Source organism: Malaclemys terrapin, chromosome 1 (assembly GCF_027887155.1).
Source record: "Malaclemys terrapin pileata isolate rMalTer1 chromosome 1, rMalTer1.hap1, whole genome shotgun sequence".
In the NCBI taxonomy this organism is placed as follows: Eukaryota; Metazoa; Chordata; order Testudines; family Emydidae; genus Malaclemys; species Malaclemys terrapin.
Genome location: NC_071505.1, coordinates 121,413,689 through 121,435,717, shown reverse-complemented (window position 1 = coordinate 121,435,717; position 22,029 = coordinate 121,413,689). Strand labels below are relative to the sequence as shown.

Sequence of the window (22,029 nt, the reverse complement as noted above, 5' to 3'; positions counted from 1 at the left end):
GGCCAGGATTTCACCCCCAAAGAACTGAGCCAAATCCTCATCTGAAGTCAGAGGAGCTAGACCAGTTTGCACCAGCTGAGATCCAGCTCACAGAATTTTATTCTGATCTTCATGGAGTCAGTGGTGTCTAAGGTTCTTTTCTAGTACTGGATACAGCACGGATTCTGCAAGTTAGTTTTAAATGATTCCCTCCCCTCCCCCCCGCCCAGGTGACCAGACAGCAAAAATCAGAATGGGGTGGGGGGGAGTAAATAGGTTGACTATACAACAAAGCCCCTGATATTGGGACGGTCCTGACAACATCTGGTCATCCTTCCTCCTCCCCAGATGGTTTGTAAGGTTAGGTGAAAAATTATGATGTGGCAATTTCCCAATTTTTGTAGTTCTTTCAGTACGTGTATCCAGTGTAGAAAGCTCCCAGATCTGTCTCTGTTGGCTTGGAGCTGGCGACATTCAACATGAACAGCATTTCAGATGCTCCGGGTTAGGACCCAGGCAGCTGTGTCTTTCTCATGACCAAATCTAACCTTTTCGGTATTCTAATCACCAGGATAAAAGTCTCTTTGAACTGGTGGTGGCTTATTGACTGTGCTAAGCTAAAACACACACCTTTGATACTCGTGCGTGTGGGCCACTGGTTCTGTGATTATAAAAATGAGAAACCTCTATTGGAAACTGTACCGACACTTGCTTTTTGAGGACTTTAAAGGCACCAAGCTAGAGATTCAGGGTTAAGACTATCATTTCATATTTAACTTCTCCAGTGGGACTCATGCATTACCGCACTAAAATGAACATACGTACTTGTACGAATATCAAGGCAGACCCTGTTCAGAGACCTCTGGGTAGACAACCATAATACAGCGAGACATTGTAAACGGAGACCAAAATCACAAGACATCCTGGAATTTGTTAGGAGAGTTCCTGATAATTCTCCTTTACTTTGTTGAACAGAATGGGGCTTTTAGATACCATTGCCAGATCTGGCAGTAACGGTGTCTTTTTCTCTGCCAGAGCTATATTCAGGTTGAGTTAAGCTGAAGGGGTTAAATTAGTAACTTTGAATTTTATAGGATCTTAGAAATTCAAGATAAAAACAACCTGCTGGATCATTAATCCATCCCTTTGCAAATGCAAAATACAGTCTTCAGATTATTATTTTAGTTATATTCCAGTGGCACTTAGAGGCCTCAACTATGATCAGATCTCCACTTTGCCAGGTGTACAAATTCTGAATAAGAGACCACCTGTGCCCTGAAAAGCTTATAGTGTAAAGAGACAAGACAGACAAAGGGCTAGCGGGGGAAACAGATGTGAAATGACCTGCTCAAAGGCCAGTGGTACTGAACCCGGGTCTCCTGTCTCCCAGACCAGTGCCATGTCCACTGCTTCAGCAAAGCCCTTAAGCATGTGTTTATCTTTGAAGTCAGTGGGACTTAAGCACATGCTTATGGGGGCAGAGGACTCATCAGGTATTAAATTAATGTGACTGGGGTCTTCACTCATGCAAAAGTCCCACTGACTTCAGTGGGAGTTTTGCATGAAGACTGTAGGATATTAGCCTTGATATTAGCCAAAAGATGGCTTAAAATTTGCACCTGTAAATAGTATATATGATGATATCTATATTCCTCTATGAGAGCCATGCATATCGTGGGTGGTTTGATGGGTTATTGAGGCATATATTACCATGTTCCATAGGTCTCTTTGATTATTGGGCTATGTTGCCTTTTTGATCTTCTTGGGCAGCTTTTTATTTGTTTGAGATACTTTATGTACTTGGATGCCATAAAGTATGAGTGTCCCATAAATACAATTTATTACCCCTTTATTGCTGTTGCTGTTTTACATTTAAGTCAGATTCTCAGTTATAACTTCCCATATTTTACTTTTGATTCCAGCATCCTTGTGATAAGGTAATGTAAGTACCAAGCGCCAAATCCTGCTCTCTGGAACACCAGAGTAATTCCTTCCAAGTCAGTGGGGTTGCACCAGAGATGAACCTGGCTTGTTATTTCTCACTCAATACAGGCTTAGGCTTGGATCCTGCAGTCTGGTCCACCTGTACAGACACATGTGCCCATGTGAAATTCCAGTGACTTCAGTGGGACTTTGCACAGGCATCTTGGTGTGCCTGCGTGGATCAAATTCAGGATATGGGCCTTGAACTGGAACAGTCCAAGAGATAGAGTTGTGTTCTCAACTATAGTCTAGCTGGAGGAATCGTTCATTACAAATACCAAACCACACAGAGTATGCTCAGTTTTGAGATTCATTGTACACGTGCAAATTGGGCCAGTTTCTTCAAAAGTTAGCTGTGTTTCAGGGTCAGCTGTTGTCTAAAGTATGGGTTAGTGTTCAGACTAGGTGAAGTTTGGCAGCTCCTGGGGTTTGGGTTTACGGGCTTGTTTGGAATTTCAGATTCAATCAGAACTAGTGAGTTTCACAAAACTCTGTTCTAAACTACTTGCCAGCAACCCTTGCATCAGAAGTCATTAAAAGTTATTCATATTCCTCTTTCTTTCCAAGGTAATTTCCCCTCTCTCCCTCCCATGTACTCATTCTAAATGTCTGTAGAGAAGCTTGTGTCCACGATGTTTGAGAGAAGTTGATAGAAGTTCATTTTCTCTTGAAAATGAATTTGAGAACTGCTGTTCTACATCCATTAAAACTTATTCCTGTTCATATTATGTATCTGTTAGTTTAAAAAAAAAAAAGCTTTAGTAAACCATACTATATAATAAATGACAAAGTGTATAGCCTTTATGTGGATGGTCAGGGTCAAATGAATCCTGCTGTATCAGTATTAAAGTAACTAGAGTGGTACCAGATGTGAGTTTATGCCAATGCAATTTAAAATGAAAACTGATGGAACACACCACATAATTCAACAACACATAATTAACCCATGAAGCAAACCATTACAAGATATTGAGGAATGTAGTAGGCTTAGAAAAAGAGTTAGATATCTTCTATGAGTAAGATCCACCACGCTAGCTAGGATAAAAACATAAAAGGGAGATCAGTTCTCATGCTTTAGGACATAAGCAAAGATTAACTTCTTGGAGTAATGCAGAAATTTCCCCTATATGTAGGTTATTCTGTAATGGGTTTTCTTCTCTTTCTTTTGAAGCAGCTAGTGCTGGTCACTTTTGAGACAGGACACCAGACTACCTAGTCCAGTAAAACAATTCCCATGAGAACATGCAAAGTCCATTAGCTTGGACTTCCTCTCGTCCAATTTTTGGTAAGGGGAGTTTGAATTTGTGTCAGGGATCTTCATGCTCAAGATGCCAAAAAAGAGGCCAGTCTTTGCCAGCAACCTTCTTGCCCCCTTTTTCAAGGCACCGTGCAAGCATCAGCCTTTAGGTACTGTCGTAATGGTAGAAATGCTTGTACTTCTGTTACATGGATAAGGCAGATAATGGAGACTTAGTCACACGGGGACATTGTGACATGAAGCTTGCCACAAAGCTTGGATAAACAACTGTTATTGGTACAGAAGTGAAACATGGATGCTGAGGAATGCTGAAGAACACTGGGTTGACTTTTTTGATTCTCATTGTCTTTGTCAGCTGCTCCATATTAAATAACAGGACAAGATCAAATCCAAGGATATTTGAAGCTGAACCCAGCAACCATCAGCACTAATTCGGTTTCGACTGCTTTCTTAGTATTGCCATATTATTAGAATGGCAGACCAACAAATTCCGAAGGAACCAAGGAATGCCACTACAAGCCCGGTGATTGTGTAGGTGACAAAAGTTTCAGGGACACAATAAGATTGCCCATGATAGACATCAACTAAATATCCAGCCAGGTCACCTTAAAGACCTAGCTGGAGATTGATCCGGATGGTGCTCAAATGATAAGGATGCCATGTCCCCATGGGATTTGCCATGATTAGTAGTGAATTCTACAAAGTCCCTTATCTCAATGAAGCAAATCACTTGGAATGAATAGCTTTATTTGAGCATGACGATAGATTATCTTTTTCTTAGGGTACCTGTCAGTTGTTTGCAAACAAGAAAAACCACCACCAGATGGCAGTCCACACTCAATCCTTAACTCATCAGATAGCTACCACACTGGAATAATTTTTTTTTTAAATTTAGTTTCATGATACAACACAGTAGAACTCAGTTATTTGAAGGGTGCTTCAAAATCTGCTCTTTATTAAGACAGTGGCTTTATGTCCTTATTAAAAGTCAATATAATGTTCCGATAAATTGTATCAGTTGGGTCTTATGATCAAAGGAAGTGCCAGAATTACAGTGTGTATCCAGCACTCTGCAGGGTGTATCTTTTTAACTGTCTTGGGTACAAGTTTTTTTATAAAAGAAACCACAATATATAAGGAATGAAGAATAATTTAGTTATGCACATAAAGATGAAAGACGTACACAGACTAAAGAAATGAGAATGGATTACTGATTTACAGAGGCACTTTGACCTGTTATACAGAGCTCATGAACCCTTGATTATAACTCTTTAAAGAGACAATGTTAGCAACTACTTTGCTGGTTGAGTTTTAGTCTCTGTTGTTTCGAGCTTGTAGATGATAATTGGGACATTCAAGATCCCTTGTTACTAAGAACCAGATTTTCAAAGCGATTTAAGCACCTAAAAATGCCAGCAGGTGCCAAGTGGAATTTTCAAGAGCACCTAAGCAGACTAGGCATCTAACACCCATTTAAATCAATGTGAATTAGGCACCTAGCCTATTTTTGGGCACTTATGAAAATCCCACTAGGCACCTCTCTGCATCTTTAGATGCCCAAGTATCTTTGAAAATCTGGCCCTAAGAGCAAGGGCTTTGTCTAAGTGTGCTTAGCCAAGTTGTATTGTGTAGTGAGATGTGTACCAGTATTCTACCAAGTTATTTCCATCCAGCCCAGTGTTGGGTGTATGTCAGTGGTGTGTGTGTGTGTGTGTGTACTTTAGAATGCAAGGCATTGTAGAAGCATTAAATATTATGTTGATTGTTTGTTTATTTAATGGTTATAACAACTTATTTTCATGAATGTAAGTGGTTATTTGTTGTTTTTTTCCTTTCCTGTCTGGCACTCATTGCATTTTGCTTCATTTTCCAGGTAGCAAAAACTTAGGGTTTGTCCACTAATCTTTCTCTTTTTAAAAGATGACCTGAGGATTATTTTTAAAAAAAAATTGGACTTTTCCTTCCTTGTGATGTATGAAGAAGATCCGGAAGGGTTTGAGAGGCTTTAGGGTTTTATTTCTGTTTGTTTTTCACTATAGAAATATCAGTACTGTCAAATCTGGTCTTCCCTAGTTGTGTTGAACGATAACGGGAAGCTATAAAGGATACTTAAGGTGAGATCTTAACCCCACGAAGAGGTGAATGTGTTTTTTTCCGTGTGATCGATATTGAGGCTAAGGACCATGAGGCTGTTCTAGCTTATGCTGAGGGACTACCCTCACATACAGTGCTTCGCAGACTTTGGATGGAGCTGAGAATCAGAACCCCTGGGGCAGGTTCTCCACCATGCCCGAGTTCCACTAGGACAATAGGGGATGGGGCGGGGGGACTGTATGGAGCCAATTGTGGCTTCCTGATCCTCAACTATGCTTCCCCTGAACAAATTAGAGCTTCGTAGGAACAGCTGCAGTTGATGCCACTGGAACAAGGCCCCCATCTTAAATCAATGGAAATTTGGGCATAGCAGAGTTGTGCTCTGCTACTTCCCCCTTCTTCCTGAAATACCCCTGATATGCCACCTCCTCTTTCTTCTTACACCAGGGATTGGGGAAGAGCTGGCACAGGATGGGTTAGAGCTAATTCTGTTCCAGCTTTCCACTGGCCTATTGTTTATCTGCACAGGGGAAATTCTCCACTGAGTGTCTCTGTCCAATTAATACTACTTATGCATCACAAAGTAGCTTTAACAGTGGTGTTTTCTCCCTGGACACTGCTCTGTCTGTTTAATATATTTTCAAAGCAGTGCCTTCAATCCAACTCTTCTTTAGCCAGGAAGAGAAAACAAGGCTTATTTAAAAAAAATCCCCCAGTAAAGGCTTTGAGAATTTAAACCTACTTCCAAGGAAGTTTGTCTAGAGTATCGTATCTAATGATCAATCAGGAACTCTGTGCCAAATGCTTCAGGGATGTTGTACAGAATCTATTTAAGCCTAGACATAACCAATATTTCTCCAGAAAGTTAATATAATAAAAGTTCTGTTGAATGTGTGCAAAAGTCCTTTGGATGTATTGAAAGCTAATCAGTGTACTGTTAGCAGAGAACAAAGCAAGCCTAATGAAGATGAAAGATTTGGGAAGTGTATTTTTTTTTTCTTTTAGCATGTTGCTCCTGTTGATTGGGTACAGTGTTAATGAGTTGGATATCAAATGAAATGGAAACTGCTTTGTGTTTGAATGATCTCCTTTCATTCTTTGTCTGTCAGTGTTTCCATTAGAAATCCCGTTTTTAACCCAGCCATTAAAATGCTTCTTGAGTTGAAATTTGGCAACTTTGTTTTTTTCCCTGGATAGACATTTTAAATGTTTTTTTCCTTCGAAACAAAATTTGGTTAAAATCAGTATGGCTTTTTATCTTCCCCTTAATTAGGGAGCATCTCCAAATAGCCTTTTCAGGCACTTTGTATTTCCCTGTTTTTAAAAGCAACTTACTTTCTAAATGTGAAAATTTCAAGCCACTCATCTGCAATATAAGCTGAAATATGTAAATTGCTAGATGTAAAATATATCTTATGACACAGAGATGAAGGAAAATGGCAAGAAAATATTAACGAGACATTAATATAGCCAACAATATGTCCTTAGCAGAGGATTCAAGATGATTCACACCCTTAGGAAACTCAAAAACTTTATTTTAACTACAGTAAGTGTGATGAACCTCCAGTGGTCAATGGGGGATAGAGCTTGGAACCTTCAGCACTAGGTCTTTTACCATTTGATCTAATAGAGTAGCTCCCTTAACTGGTGGTAATAGCAGGCTCTTATCCTTTCTATGGACAAGCTCCTATAGGTAAAATACAACATGTTTGGGCACAGTATTACATGCTCCTCTAAGCAAATGAAATGTGAAGGAAGATGCTCATGTGGGTAAGGCACTGGGCTGGAATTCAGGAGTTCAAGTCCTGGCTCTGCAACTGACTTCCCGTGTGGTCTTGGGAAAGTCACTTAAAAAGCACTGTCTCTGACTCAGTTCCCCATTTGTGAAATGGGACTAATAATGCCTTCTGTCTTTCACTCTTGGTCTGTCTTACCTATTTAGATTGTAAGCTTTTCGGGGTAGGACGACCTTTTACTAAGTGTTTGTAACAGTGCCTAATACAGCAGCCCTGATCTCATCTGGGGCCACAGGGTGCTCCCACAATATGAATGATAGGTCATCTCATGGGCCACCACTTTGTGAAAGTCTCTACCAGTGCACACTGTCAATAAGTGTTGAGCATGGGAACTTCAGCATCAACATCAGATCTTTTCAACTGGAGCGAAGCTCTTATCCTTTACATGGACTAGCCGCTAGAGTGAGACATCTCACACTTAGCCAGCATGTTACATAAGACATACACGGGTCACAGTCTGAGTACGTAACACTCTGCAGATGACAGTATTTACTAGTACTGTCTAGATTTAAAAGAAGGTATTACATTCTGTACACTGTGAATCCCTCTTATTGTAGATGCTGAGCTAGAGAATTCTGTTTCATTGAAACTCCTTTTTAATTGTTCGATCCTGTGAGGTGCTGAGAGCCTTCAGATGGTGCTAAGCACCCTCTCTTCCTTGGATTTCCATTCAGTAACCACTCTCAAAGCTCTCGTCCCCTTGCAGTTTCAGCTCCCTGGTGAACTAGAATCAGTCACAAACTGTTCCAATGAATTACACGGTGCAAATTGCAGTTACAATTACCAGCGTGCACATGCTCGTAGGACCATATTCTGGAGGAAAACTCTCACAATGCCTATTGACGTCAGTGTGAGCTGTGTGCGCACATGTGCATCAAGGCAGAATATAGCTCATCGTGCTGTTTTATGAAAGAAATGAAACAGCTGTACTTCATCCACTCCATGAGAATCTGGTGGTTAGAGGTGGGCTGGTTGTTGTGCAGAGCTGGGTCTGATGAATCTGTGACTGCTTAACTACATGCAAAATCTCCCCCATATGCGTGCATCGCATCCACACTGATTCCGCTAGCTCTGAGTCTGCAGGAGTTGCTGCAGAGTGCGGCTTTCCTTATGACTGCTTAGTTAACCCTCTTTATTCGGGTATGGCACAGGAACCAGGATATGCCCTTATAAGATGATTGCTGTATAGTTACTTGTGCATTTGCTGGGTCAGTCTTTAGGTATGGAACTGAAGTGGCACAAAGCTTGCCACATAATGAAACACATTTTCTAGTCTTTCTCTTAATCGATCTTCAATAATTAGAGGTCTGAAGCCCAGACTATTATTTTGTGGTACTTTTTTATTTATTTATTTATTTATTTATTTTCTCGCATAAGCTAAAAATGCCCAAGTCTGAAATTGTTGAAATACAAGCTGTGGAGGCCTAGTATGGTTGAGTTGTTCTGCATTACAAAAGGAGCTGTTGGAAACATACTGTATCTACTTCAAAAAAGTAGCACACAATGAAGCTGTTTAAATAATGATTTATACAGTCCCGCTGATCTGAGCTATGTAATTCACAATGCAGGGCAATCATACTATATATTGTCTGCATACTTCTTGTGCTGGCTGTTTTGTTGAAATACAGTTCTGTATGCTAAAGTAACACTGCAGCTGTAACAGCTCCATTGACCTGAAAATGCCTGAAGGATGATTTAGCTCAACTAGGGCCCATTTTAGTTCTGTTTTCATATTTACAGTCTAAATATCTGCAGAGAAATTCTGGATTTCTACAATAATGGAGGGAATTTTTTACTAGCATTCTATTTGCGATTCTCTTGTTTGCTAGGCTGTTTGAGGGACCCTGAAAGTGTATTTTATAAATCGGGGAAAGGAATGGATTTGAAGCATTAAGACTTGATCCTAACAGAACTTTGTGGTGGTTATTATGGCTTTTGTGGTAGTAGGAAGAATACTGTAATTAAAGATGCACCTCAGATTTTTTTTTTGTCCTTCTGTTTTCATTCGATCAGTTCAAAATTGAATTATTCTGGAAAGTTTGAGCATAATCTGTTTAATCATTTTTAACAAAGCAAGTGGGGAAAATATTTTACTAGTTTTTATTGTTTTTATAAAAAAAAAGCCTAATTTTTCTGTGCAGAAGTAACTCAAAAACGGCAAAACTGAAGGCCCCAATCCTGCAGTGTGATCTGCCCAAGCAGACTGCTAGCCCCATGGGGAGCCCCATAGACATCAACAGGGCTATGCAGATTAATGTTAGCTGAAGAATTTGCTCTGTATTTAAAGTTTTCTCTGATTCCTCCAGTACCAAAACTAAAAGTTGAGCCAGTTTGCTTTTCTTTGTGTGTGTTATCAACAGAACTGTTAACTAAGTTCTGATTGTAGGATCAAATTCTGCCCCCAGTTACATCTGTGCACTTCTGTTGAAGACAGTGGAGTTTGCATAGGTGTAACAGTGCAGAATATGGCCTGAGAACATTTATTGCTCCTGATGGTGGACCAAGCGGGAAGAACCCATCATGACCTCAAGAATCAAGTTGTGTTTTTGGAACTGGCACTTAAATTAATCTTATTTAAGTTGTTTGTTTCAAGCTCCTTGGGGCAGGGACCATCTTTTTGTTTTGTGCTTGTACAGCACCTAGCCCAATGGAATCCTGGTTCATGACTGGGTTCCTAGGGGCTATCACAGTACAAATAATAAATAATAGTAATAACATTTGATTTGGCGTAAAAGCGAGAAAACTTAAAAAAAAAAAATCTATGGTCATGCTGTCTGGTGTGGCTCACCACTGAGAGTACCATCCTCAGGACAGACTCTCAAAAAACAATGCATAAACTCCAAATTGGTTGTGTGTTCTATACTTAGATTTCATCAACCACGTAGCAAATGTGAACACCTAAAGCGCTGTCACAGCCTTAACATGGAGTCACAGATGATCCTCTTGGGTACCCTGGTCTATCTTGCTGCCCCGGCAAGCTTGCCTTTTGTGACGGATGGTCCCTTACACCAAATGTCACATCAATATTCAGGTTACTCACAGTCCTAAAGGACCAGTCACTTACCCCAGGTCAGTGGTACTTCAGATCTCAAACCAAAGGTAGTGCTTGTGGCCAATCCTGTAAACTAAAGGTTTATTAACTAGGAAAAATAAATTAGTTATTTACAAGGTTAAAGCAGGTAAACATGCACACACAAATGAGTTATGGCCAGGTTTCAAAAGGTAATAGAAGCTGTTATAACATGCCAACTCTGTATGTTTAGGCTAACTCAAGCGAAACAGCTGAGGACCACTTGTTCATGCTTAGAAATCTTCACCCCTCAGAGTTCAAGCAGCAGAGGAATATAGTTTCTTCTGGTCAGGCATTTTTATTCCCTTCCCCCACCATTCGAGCTGTGATGGGACGAGGGCTTGTGCATATAGCCTCTTCTGAGATGTGGGAAAGCAATCAACAAAGTCTTTTGTCCCCTGGTGTTCCACAATGCCTTGTCTGGTGTCTATAGGCATTCTTGTGTTGGGGAGGAGATGACCCCTCTTGTGGTAAACTAATATTTCACACCTGGCCATGCTTCTCCCCTGACTGTAGGGGGTTTACAGTCTTAGGAAGCATTTTTATAGTTACAGAGCAAACACTTAAATATTTATTGAAACATGGGATACAGATATAAGTAAGAGTAATACATGCAGCATCCTACAAGTATTTTATGAAGTCTTAACACATGTTCAAATACATGCTAGAGTTATAAAAAATACTAACACACAGGTGAGCCAGACTGGTTTCCAGGTATGCATTTGTCAGTGTTCAGTGAGGCCTAGGGGCTTGGCATGAGCTGGCACCTGGTCTGCCACCATCACACCTATAACAGCACAAGGTCATTTTGAATAAGTCTCTTTATATTTAGTTGTTTGGTTGTTCAGTTGACTCTCTCATTCTTATAAGAATGGTCATAGTGGGTCAGACCAATGGTCCACCTACCCCAGTATCCTGTGTTCCAACAATGGCCAGTACTTGAGCTTCATGGGGAGTGTACTGAACAGGGAAATTTTGAGAGATTCACCCCATCTTCCCCTCCCAGCTCCTGGCAGTCAAAGACTTATGATTGCCTCAAGCATGAGGTTACATCCCTGACTGTCTTGGCTAATAGCCATTGATGGCATGAGGTGCCTGAATCAACAATTATCCTCCATGAACTTATCCAGTTCTCTTTTTTTTTTTTTTTTGAACCCAGTTATACCTTTGGTCATCACAACATTCCCTGGCAATGAGCTCCGCAGGTTAATTGTGTGTTGTATGAAAAAGTATTTCCCCTCCTTTGTATTGAACCTGCTACCTATTAAAGTCATCCTGTCCCCTCTGTTTTTTATATTGTGGAAAAGGTGAAATAACCCTCATGATTTTATAGACCTCTATCACATACCCTCTTAATTGTCTCTCTTGTAAATTGAACACCCTAATCTTTAGTCTCTCCTTGTATGGAAGCCATTCCATGCCTTTGATCATCTTTGTTGCCCCTTTTCTGAATCTTTTCCAGTTCCACTATATCTTTTTTTGAAATGGGGCAACCAGAACTGGCCACTGTATGCCAGGTGTGGGTACATCATAGATTTATATAGTGGCATTATAATATTTTCTGTCCCTCTCCTAATAGTTCCTGGAATTCTGTTAGCTTTTTAGACTGCTGCTGCGCACTGAATGGAAATTTTCAGAGAACTATCCATGATCTCTTTCTTGAGTGGTATCAGCTAATTTAGAACCCATTGTTATATATGTGTAGATGCAATTATTTTTTCCAATGTACATTACTTTGCGCTTATCGGTGCTGAATTTCATCTGCCATTTTGTTGCCCAATGACCCAGTTTTTTGATATCCACAGTAATTCTTTGCTGTCAGCTTTGGACTTAGCTATCTTGAATAATTTTGTATTGTTTACAAACTTTGCCACTTCATTGTCTGACCCTTTTCCAGATCATTAATGAATATGCTGAACAACACAGATCCCTGGGGGATTCCACTGTTTACCTCTTCCCATTGTGAAAACTGACCATTTATTCCTACCCTTTGTTTCCTATCTTTTAACCAGTTACTGATCCACAAGAGGATCTTCCCTGTTACCCCATGACTACTTAGTTTCCTTTAGAGCCTTTGGCGAGAGACTTTGTCAAAGGCTTTCTGAAAATCCAAGTATGCTATATCCGCTGGATCACCCTTGTCTACATGCTTGTTGACACCCTCAGAGAATTCTAACAGATTGGTGAGGCATGATTTCCCTTTACAAAAGTTATGTTGTCTCTTTCCCAACACATTGTGTTCATCTATGAGTCTGATAATTCTGTTCTTCATTATAGTTTCTACCAATATGCCTAGTACTGAAGTTAGGCTTACTGGCCTGTAATTGCTAGGATCACCTTGGGAGCCCCTTTTAAAAAATTGGGGTTACCTTAGCTATCTTCCAGTCATCTGGTCCAGAGGCTTGTTTTAGTGATAGGTTATGTACTACCATTAGTAGTTCTGCGATTTCATATTTGAGTTCCAAATTTTAAAGGATGCCTTTTTGCCCCTAACTGCCTCCATTACTCTGCTGCTTAACCAGGGTGCTATTCTTTTGGTCCTCTGTCTGTCTTTTCTAATTTGGGTTATACATTTAGTCTGAGCCTCTATTATGGTGCATTTGAGTAATCCCCATGCTGCTTGCAAGCTTTTAATCCTTGTGATAGCTCCTCTTAATTTCTGTCTAACAAGCATCCTCATTGAGCTCCCCTTTTTAAAGTTAAATGTTACCATGGTGGGTTTTTTATCACCTCTACAAGGATGTTAATTTTAATTATCTAATAGTTGCTATTATCGAGCAGTTCAGCTATGGTCACCTCTTGGACCAGCTCCTGTGCTCCACTGAGGACTAAATAAAGAATTGCCTCTCTGCTTGTAGGTTCCAGGGCTAGCTGTAGCAACAAGCAGTCATTTATGGGATCTAGAAATTTTACCTCTGCATCCTTTCTTGAAGTGACACGTACCCAGTCAATATGGAGATCATTTAAATCCTCCATTATTATTGAGCTTTCTGCTTTTGAAGCCTCGCTACCCTCCTGTAGCATTTCAGTCTCCATCACCATCCTGGTCAAGTGGTCAGTAGTATTTTCCTTCTACTGTACTCTTATTGTTCAAGCATGGAATTTCTAGCTATAGAGATTCTATGTTACAGTTTGTTTCATTTAATATTTTACCTTATTTGACTCTGTGCTTTCTTTTACATATACTCCCCCACCAGTGTGACCAACTTTGACAGTCCTGTATATTTTGTACCCTGGTATTACCATGTCCCATTGATTATCCTCATTCTCCCATTCCTGTTTCTGTGTAACAGAGCTATCTGGGAGTTCTAGTTGGGACGTTATGGGGAGCAAGAGCTTGAGACAGGATTTAGAGTGGGCATCATAGCAGAAAGAAAACCAGCTGTTAAAACAGACTTTCCAGCCTGTCATGCTGGCTAAAGGAAATACCGAAGTCAGACAGAGCAGCAGAGCAGTCATTTGGTCAGTAATCTTACTGTGATATCATACCATAAAATCATGACATCATTACATAGGTAGTTTTCTAGGAGTTTCCAAAATAGTATTGGTTAGCACTTTCCTCTCCCTGCACTAGGATGTATGGCACAAGGGGAGCCTGGCTTTACAGGGGGAAGGATATGAAAAATACAGTATCAATAAAATGTTTAAGAACTCAGTAAAAACATTTCTGCAGTAGTTTTCTGTGAAATATTTGGCATATGCAGAAATCATGATGGTGTGGTATAAAACGGTTTTACTGGCACTTAATTTGGGTTGACCTATTAAGTTACACGTGGCTTCACCACTTTGGTAATTTTGGGTATATCTACACTGGAAAACGCCCCCCCCCCCCCCCCCCCCACCAGCCTGTGGCATTGAGTCTCTGCACTGGGCCTACAGACTTGTGCTTGTGCTATGGCACTAAAAATAGCAGTGTACATGTTCTCACGTGGAGTGGAGTTCCGACTCTGAGACCCACCTCCCTTGCTGAGTTTCAGAGCCCAAACTCCAGCCTGAGCAGGGATGTCTATGCTGCTATTTTGAGTGCTGTTGCCTGAGCCAAAGTCCGTACACCTGGATTCTGAGATTTTCTGCCATGGGTGTGGTGGTTTTTTGCAGTGTAGATGTACCCTGGGCTACCTCAGTCGTATGCCAGTAAAACCATTATACATACTTATAACCTTCATACATGCGCACCCACACTGCTCATGCTTAAAACTGACTTGTTTAGATAACTATGTAATGTCATCTCAGTATTTGCAATGTTTCATAGGTATTTTTAATACTGGGGAGTGCTGCAAATACTGAGGTAGAATTGTTTCATTTTCTTTCTCCAAAGTTTTTATGTGCAACCATTGTGTGTAGGTGTTTGTCTGGATTTATGTCTACCTACATAAATGATCATCTCCTTGCCTATGTCCTCCAATGCCAAAAGTTAAATTGTATTAAATGCTGTTAAACAAGAATACTTTGTGTTTATTATTGTGTAGCATCTTTCACCCAAGCATCTCGCACCACTTCACAATAGTTTAATGCATTAAGCTTCACAACCCCACTACGATGTAAGTAAGCATTATCATCTCCAGTAATAATGGCTAAACTGAGTCCCCCAGCAGTTAAACACTGTCCACTTGACTGTCTTCAGTGCAAAAGAGTGTGTGTTTAGTGTGCTCTCTCTCTTTGTAAAATTTTAGTTTTACCTCTGTGTAGTTAGTCAAGGGCAACCCCAGGTAGGAGGTGAAGTGTTGAGTTTGACTGGCTACATTGAGATAAAAATTACCCGTGCCTTGTCTAGACTAGAATTTTACACAGTTAGCTCTATCTTCATGAAAAATCACCCCTTTTTTTTGCAGTGAAGATGTAGCCAGTAGAACTGAACTCTGGAATTTTGATTTGCAGATGCTGGCTTTAACCACTGAGCCAATGTACATAATAGGTGACTGAGCAAAAATAGGATACTTGCTGAGTATAAAATCAGTGTAAAAATAATGAAACAAAGTTATAATGAATGCTTTTTTTTTTTTTTTCCAGCTTAATCCACACTATCCAGATGGGAATACTGAAGGAAAGGTCATGGTAAGTGGAATGTTTTCTTTAAATGTACTGCAGGATATTTTGTTGTATTATCAATCTAATATAAAGTATCAGCCCCGGGTGCAAGGGATATTTTTGTTTTACTTACATATAAAACACACATTATTCAGACTCTTGGTGTCTCATTGTAGCCCATCAGGGTACTGGGAGGTGTAATTCATTAATGTTCGTAAAGTGCTTTGAAATCTTTGGGTGGAAAGTCCTATAGAACTGCGAAGTGGTGGTGGTGGTATTTGCCTATTCACCTTTTCCTATAAGGCCAAAACATTTTCAATTCTCCGTAAAGCAGGAGAAGGAAAGGGAAAAAGAGGAGGGTCACAGAGTATTGAAAAGGTTATAGCAGCACTTTTGATTACCATAGCCTCTATTAGAGTAGATTTCCTGCTGCTTTGAATTCTGCTCTCTCATCTACTGTAGAAACAAAAGCACAACTAAGAACTATTTGTTAGGAAAAGTTTTCTCTTACTTAATAAAAATGTGTTTGGTTTCAGGTGGCAAATGGAACACTGACACCTCTATACTAGATTGGGGACTGAGTTGTTCAGGGATTGGTAACGGGCTAGGGTGTCTTTCATGTCTAAGTTACTTGGTTGAAGCCGGTGTCATATCGGCATGTACCAGCTGGTAATTGGTATTAACCAGTTGATATTGCCTGGTGGTTGCATGTGTGACATTAATTGGTTGTCTTAATTCTTCTCAAAGTAGACAGATTTCCACATTGCCCTTTAGCACTGGGCTCTTCAGCAAAGAGACCAAGGACAAAATAAACTTGGTTATTTGTTGAGTTCTGAATCTGTGCTTAGAGCTGTACAGGTCATAGAGCAGACAAAGTCTCGGTCCAAAAGGAGCTGACAGCCTAAGGTCTGACTCTCAAACATTTAATCCAGTGCATGACACGTACTGGCAAAGTCAGTGGGGCTTTTCATAGCAATAAGTGTTACTCCCAAATGTATGTGTTTGCAGGGTTGGACCCTTATAAAGAAGCTTATAAGCTAATACATGGAGCAATGAGACTGAGCTACCCTAGCATCCCTAGAGATTTTCTTCAGATCACAGTAAAGGCACAATAGAGTGTGTAAATGCTTTCGCTTACAGATCCTACCCCATCCAAAGCAGAGCATATAGACGCCGTGTGTATGTCTACACTACAATCAAAAACCTGTGGCTGACCGTGCCAGCTGAGCTAAGGGGCTGTTTAATGAAATGTAGACACTCAGCCTGGTGTCTGGGCTCTAGGATTGGCAGGGTAGGAGGGTCCCAGGGCTTGGGCTGCTGCTCAAGCCCGAACATCCACACCGCAGTTAAACAGCCCCTTAGCCCAAGCTCTGTGAACCTGAGTCAGTTGACACGGGCCAGCTGCAGGTTTTTAATTGCAGTGTAGACATAATCTCTGTGGCCTAGTCTTGCCTAAGATTTAAAGATGTGATAGATCATGTTAGCTAGCTCGATCTAACTCACAACTTCTAAAACTCTCAAGTCACGGCAAGGCAAGTTGTATGTTAGCACGTGCTAAGGTGGTTGAGTTAAAGCCTATTGGGAATCTGTTACCAACCAATCCAAGTGTTCAAAATAATCAGTCAGTCCTGTCTCGCTCACCGGCCACAAATCATGAGACTGACTTAAAAACCACAAGGTTTTAAAAAATAAATATGGGGACCTTTTTATTTGCCTCTTGTTTTTTAAGCCTTTAGGGAACTTGTTTTCAAGCTTTTCTCTGTGCTAAAAACTTTTAAAAATGATTGCTGAGGTTCTGACATAATCACATGACTCCACGAGTTGGAGCTTTAATAAAAATGCTCAATGCTGTGAGGATTGACAACACACTTCCTGATGTATGGCTTTATTGGTAACTCAGCAATACTAACTCAACATAAACCTCAACCTAGTCACTCCTAGGATTTCCTTCCAGGACCTCCTCTGTCCTAGTTACCTCTGGGCCCTCCTTCCCTTTATATCCAGGTTGGAGCTAGTTGGCCCCATCTGCTAGCATGATTCAGCAGTAACTACTTTGAATCTTAGTGCAAGCAACTGAACCTAGTGTTTCTTAACAGAAGAACTGTGCATTCTTATGCAATTTTCCATTCTGCTATCCAGTTACACTGTGGCAGTATTGGAACTCATGATTTTATCCTGAGTCTTGTGATAATTAGTGTTTTTTTTTCCTTTTCCAAAGCCACAACTCCTGCAGCTGAGAATCTTGCTTTTTTTTTTTTTTTTTTTTAAAGATCTATTTCTAGCCCTCATGGTTGTGGAGAAAAGTCTGTATATGTGAACCAGGTGCACCCTAAAGGCACAGAAACCTAGAAGTCTAATAAAAAGAACTCAAATTTTTTTTAAACAGCTCATGATTTTTAAGCCAAACGTATTACTTTTTTGGGCTTGGCTCATGATTTTTGAGTGCTTACCATTGACAAAGTTGGCATGGGGAAGCCTGTTCTGTTGCTTCCCAGGCTGTAGCTTCTAAGGTAAAATAAAGTTAGAGGTCTATGGTCTGCAGGTTTGTCAGTTGTGGAAGCTTTTTCCAATGTATATAAAAAACAAACCAGAAGTAACTCATTCATCCCTCCATGCAATATTGGGGTTCATTTTCCAGTGCTCTAATAATTAGAGCTCTGCGCTGGTGACAAACAAGCACCCTATTTGCAAGTTAGGCACCCCAATTCCATTGGATTTTAATGGGGAATGGGGCACTTAATTCTCTTTGGATAAAATTTTCAAAGTGCCTAAGTGACTTAGGAGTCTTAAGTTCCATTTTTCAAAAGTGAATGTGACACTTAGGAGTCTCAATATTACAAATATATTACAAATCAATAAGATTTAGGCTCTTAAGGGCCTAAGTCACTTTTAAAAAGGGAGTTGAGTCACTTTGTCTCTTTTTTTTTTAAAAATGTTACCTTTAGGCTCTTTTGAAAATCCTGCAAAATTGCCTAGTGAAGAAGAGTTTTAAAAATCCTGTTTTGGTTTCTGGTAATATTTGGCCTTACAAGTAATAGGTCAATACACTTGTTACATATTTTTCCCCTCCAAAGCCCAAGAGACTATGTAACATGAAGGTCTTCCTGTAATTTAGAAGCCTTTATTAAATGCTGCCTTCTCCAGCTTTTGAAGATTGGAAGGTTATAATGTATAGTGCATCAAAAAGTCAGCGCTGTATGTTGCAGCTCCCATTTAAATTCAGAATTGGTGTATTATGCTGCAAAGAAGTCTGTTATTTCCAATCACACAAATGTACAGCATCCACAGGGACACCATAAACGTTGGGAAAATGTCAAGAACAGCTGGGAACGTGGGATTCATTAATTCCTTTCCCTTAAAAGGCTGCCACCTTTGGAAGGGTAAACTAACTCCCTCACAAATGAATCTTTGTGAGATAGCACTAACCCTAAGTATTTCCAAACTGGCGTTTACTGTTGTTGTGATTTCTTGGAGGTGATTAATATTTATTTATTTTTGCTTGAATAAATAGGGCATTTCTGACATGGAACCAAAAGGCCAGATCCTCAGCTTGTGTAGTTTGGCATAGCTCCATGGAGTTCAATGGAGTTATGCTTTACACCAGCTGAGGATCTGACCCAGTGAGTGTTTTCTTTCATATATAATTCCCAGGTGGAATTTTTTAAAAAATACTGTGTCTCTAAAGGCTTTTTCCTTTTGGCTTCCAGCAACTGAGCTTGTTTAAAAAAAATACTCTCAATTAAAATTTCATTATGTGTAATGCAAGTCATCTGGTTTAAACAAGTGGAGCAGTATTTTAAAAGGCTTAGCTAGGAATTAATTTGGTAATAAATAATCCAAAAAGCACAATTTAAAAATAAGTGTCTTTAGCTTTAAAATGGTAGTGTTTCTGTGCTTCTATAAAGCCAGCAGTCAGACCACTTGAGAGGCTCTGCACTTGCAGTGAGAGGGAGAGAGAGAGAGACACACACACACGGATGCTGGCACTTTATTATTATTCTGCTGTTGCACACAGGTCTGAATCAGCTCTGAAAACGCATACATTGTTTCTTACAGAATGTCTCTGGCTCCTAACAACAGAATTGCAACGTGATGTCTCTGCTAAAAATGGGATGACTCACAAATGAGTCAATAGGGAAGGTGTTATAGGAGGCTAACTGCCGTGCTGTCTGCCAGGGTTCAGTAAAATGCAGGAGCCAAGGGTGGCCATTAATTTACTCTACTCATTTTTCATATAGAATTTTTTAACTCATCTAACCTAAAGAGTTCTGTTCACATTACTGCCATATGAAAATGCTTGTTTTATAAGAGCCTACTAAACTGGGTTAACATATTGAGATACTACATTGTACTGGATTTAACAGGCATTTTCAGAAGTCTGGCCGTTAAATTTAATTTCTACTGAAGTCTGTAGAGTATTCATACAGGAATAGGGCATTATCCCTGTCTTTCTCTATGCCACAGGAGGTGGATTTACCCATTGGAATTGTAGATTGGGTTTGCATTCTAAAAGAAAAGATCTTCCAGGTCTGTTGCATTTTTGCACTGTTCTGTGCAGTTAAAATGAATGCTGCTCCATAAGTGAAGCCACATGCAGGTCTCCTGAATTTTAGGTATAAAAGACGCTGGGGGTAGGATGTAGTGGAATAGTGGGGTCTCCTGAGATCTGTGGTGGTGCATAGTTACTACAAACCGTGCTAGTGGCTGTGAAGTAAAGTAGTCTAGTGGGCACTTGGAAATATCCAGGTATTGGGAAGGAGAAGTCTGATTTTGCCTGATTTATGTTACCTCTGGTTGGACTATAGTATTTGGCTCCAATTACATTAAATTTCTGTTTCACAATATAAACATTACATGTTTTAGAAAATTCCTTCCTATGTAATGTGTTAAACCAATGGCAGTAATCCAGTAGCTATGAGATTTTCTGTATTTTATATATAATCTACTGTAACTGGTTTTAAAAAATATGCATAGTGAGCTGAAATTTACAAGTCATCGAGATTTTGTGCTGATGCTTTTTTTCAGATTGCATGCATTACAGTGTTATCCTTTGGTTAGGAGTACCGACTCCAGAAAGCTCATTGCCATCCATGACCACCTCATCTGTCACTCCTCCAATCTCGCTGTACTCAATGAAACTTGGACCCCCTGAAATGCTGCCTCTGCAGCCACTCTCTCTTCTCACACACCTCACCCCATGACTTTAAAAACAAACACATAAACAAAGATTCCCTAGCAAGGGTGTTAGGCTTTCCTTCTTCCACATTTGCTGCTTCCATTCCCTCCCTTTGCCCACTCACTGTCCTCCATTGAATGGTACACCAGCTGGATCCCCTTTCCCTTCCCCATCTACGTAGCTAACTCTGACCACCCCTACTAGTGCCTCTTGGAGTATTCTCTATATTCCCACACATCCAGACTGCCACTTTTTCTTTTCTAAGGGCAGGTCTACACTAAAGCTGGGATCAACGCTCTGAGATCGATCCACCGGCGGTCATTTAGCGGGTCTAGTAAAGACCCGCCAAATTGACTGCCGATCGCTCTCCAGTTGACCCCTGTACTCTACCCCCCGATGAGAAGAGTAAGGTAAATCAACAGGAGAGTTTCTCCCGTCGGTCCCCCACGGTGTAGACCCCTGCAGTAACTCAACCTAAGGTACATCGACTCCAGCTACGTTATTCACGTAGCTGGAGTTGCATAGCATAGGTCGACTTACCGCGGTAGTGTAGACATAGCCTAAGATCCACCCTTTTCCTTTTTCTCCAGAGACCTAAAACTCTGGTCCAGGTTCTTGTCATTTTATGTTTTCATTACTATAATCTCTTCCTCCCTACCCTCCTTACCACCCACATCACCTCCCTCCAATCCATTCAAAGCAGAGATGCAGAGATCATCTTCCTTACCTGCCCCTCTGACCGTATCACTACCCTCTCTGCATCCCATCTTTGTCTCCCTCTTCTCACTGCATCTAGATCAAGTTTCATGTCCTCACCTTGAAGGCCCTTCACAATTCTGCCCCTCCTTACCTGTCCACTTGTCTTTCATTCCAGTGATGGTCACTTCATTCACTTATTTGCCAATTTCTCACATGTACAAACCAATAAAATGCCTTCTTCCATACTGCCCCTTTTGCACGAAATGCCCTTTCTGCACTGATCGATAAAACTGACAACACAATAGGCACTGGATGCCCTGGAAGAAAGTGCAGCTACAGGAGGATTTCTGCTTCTCTCCCTTGTTTAAAGCAATGGGATGGAGTGTTAGTATTTTCAGGCTTGATAGAAGAAGTGAATATTGTGCAAGGATTTGAAAAGTTTCTTCTCCACTGAGCTATGAAGGGGAACTAGTTTTATCAGATCTGGTGAAATTCATTGCTAATTGTGATGGGTAATCAACAGGCAGTATCAGTAATCAAAGCACCACCCTGATTATCTCTTGCTGTATAGGTCTTATCAAACAGCTAATGCAAAGCAAGTGTATCCTTTTTATATTGCTTAGCACATTCCTTGGTTAGTGACACACTAGAAATCAGGTTAATCACATTTCAGATCTCCACTGTCTGATTCTCTTCTTTGACATCCTTGGCTCTCCTCTTTTTCTCTCTTCCACACCATATATTTTGTGTGCCTGATATGCCAGGAATTGTTAATCTGAAACTGATTGCAAATCTTTGGTAATTTTATATATATATATATAAAATTTAAAGGTCTGATCCTGCAGCCCTAACAGAAGGAGTAACTGTTACACAAACCAGAAGTCCCATTGATTTCAATGGGGCTACATATGTGAATATGCATTACTCCTTTCAGAAGGGGTTTGCA

The 22,029-nt window shown here is 40.3% G+C and overlaps 1 protein-coding gene across 2 annotated transcripts in view; it reads left to right on the top strand.

Moving 5' to 3' along the window:
- Window positions 1-22,029, top strand: part of ITPR2 (inositol 1,4,5-trisphosphate receptor type 2) — a 352,852-nt gene that overhangs the window by 84,460 nt on the left and 246,363 nt on the right. For both annotated transcript variants that reach the window (XM_054037167.1, XM_054037158.1), the window contains exon 10: window positions 15,191-15,235. In XM_054037167.1, coding sequence (XP_053893142.1) covers window positions 15,191-15,235 — 45 coding nt within the window. The remainder of the gene's footprint in view (window positions 1-15,190; window positions 15,236-22,029) is intronic.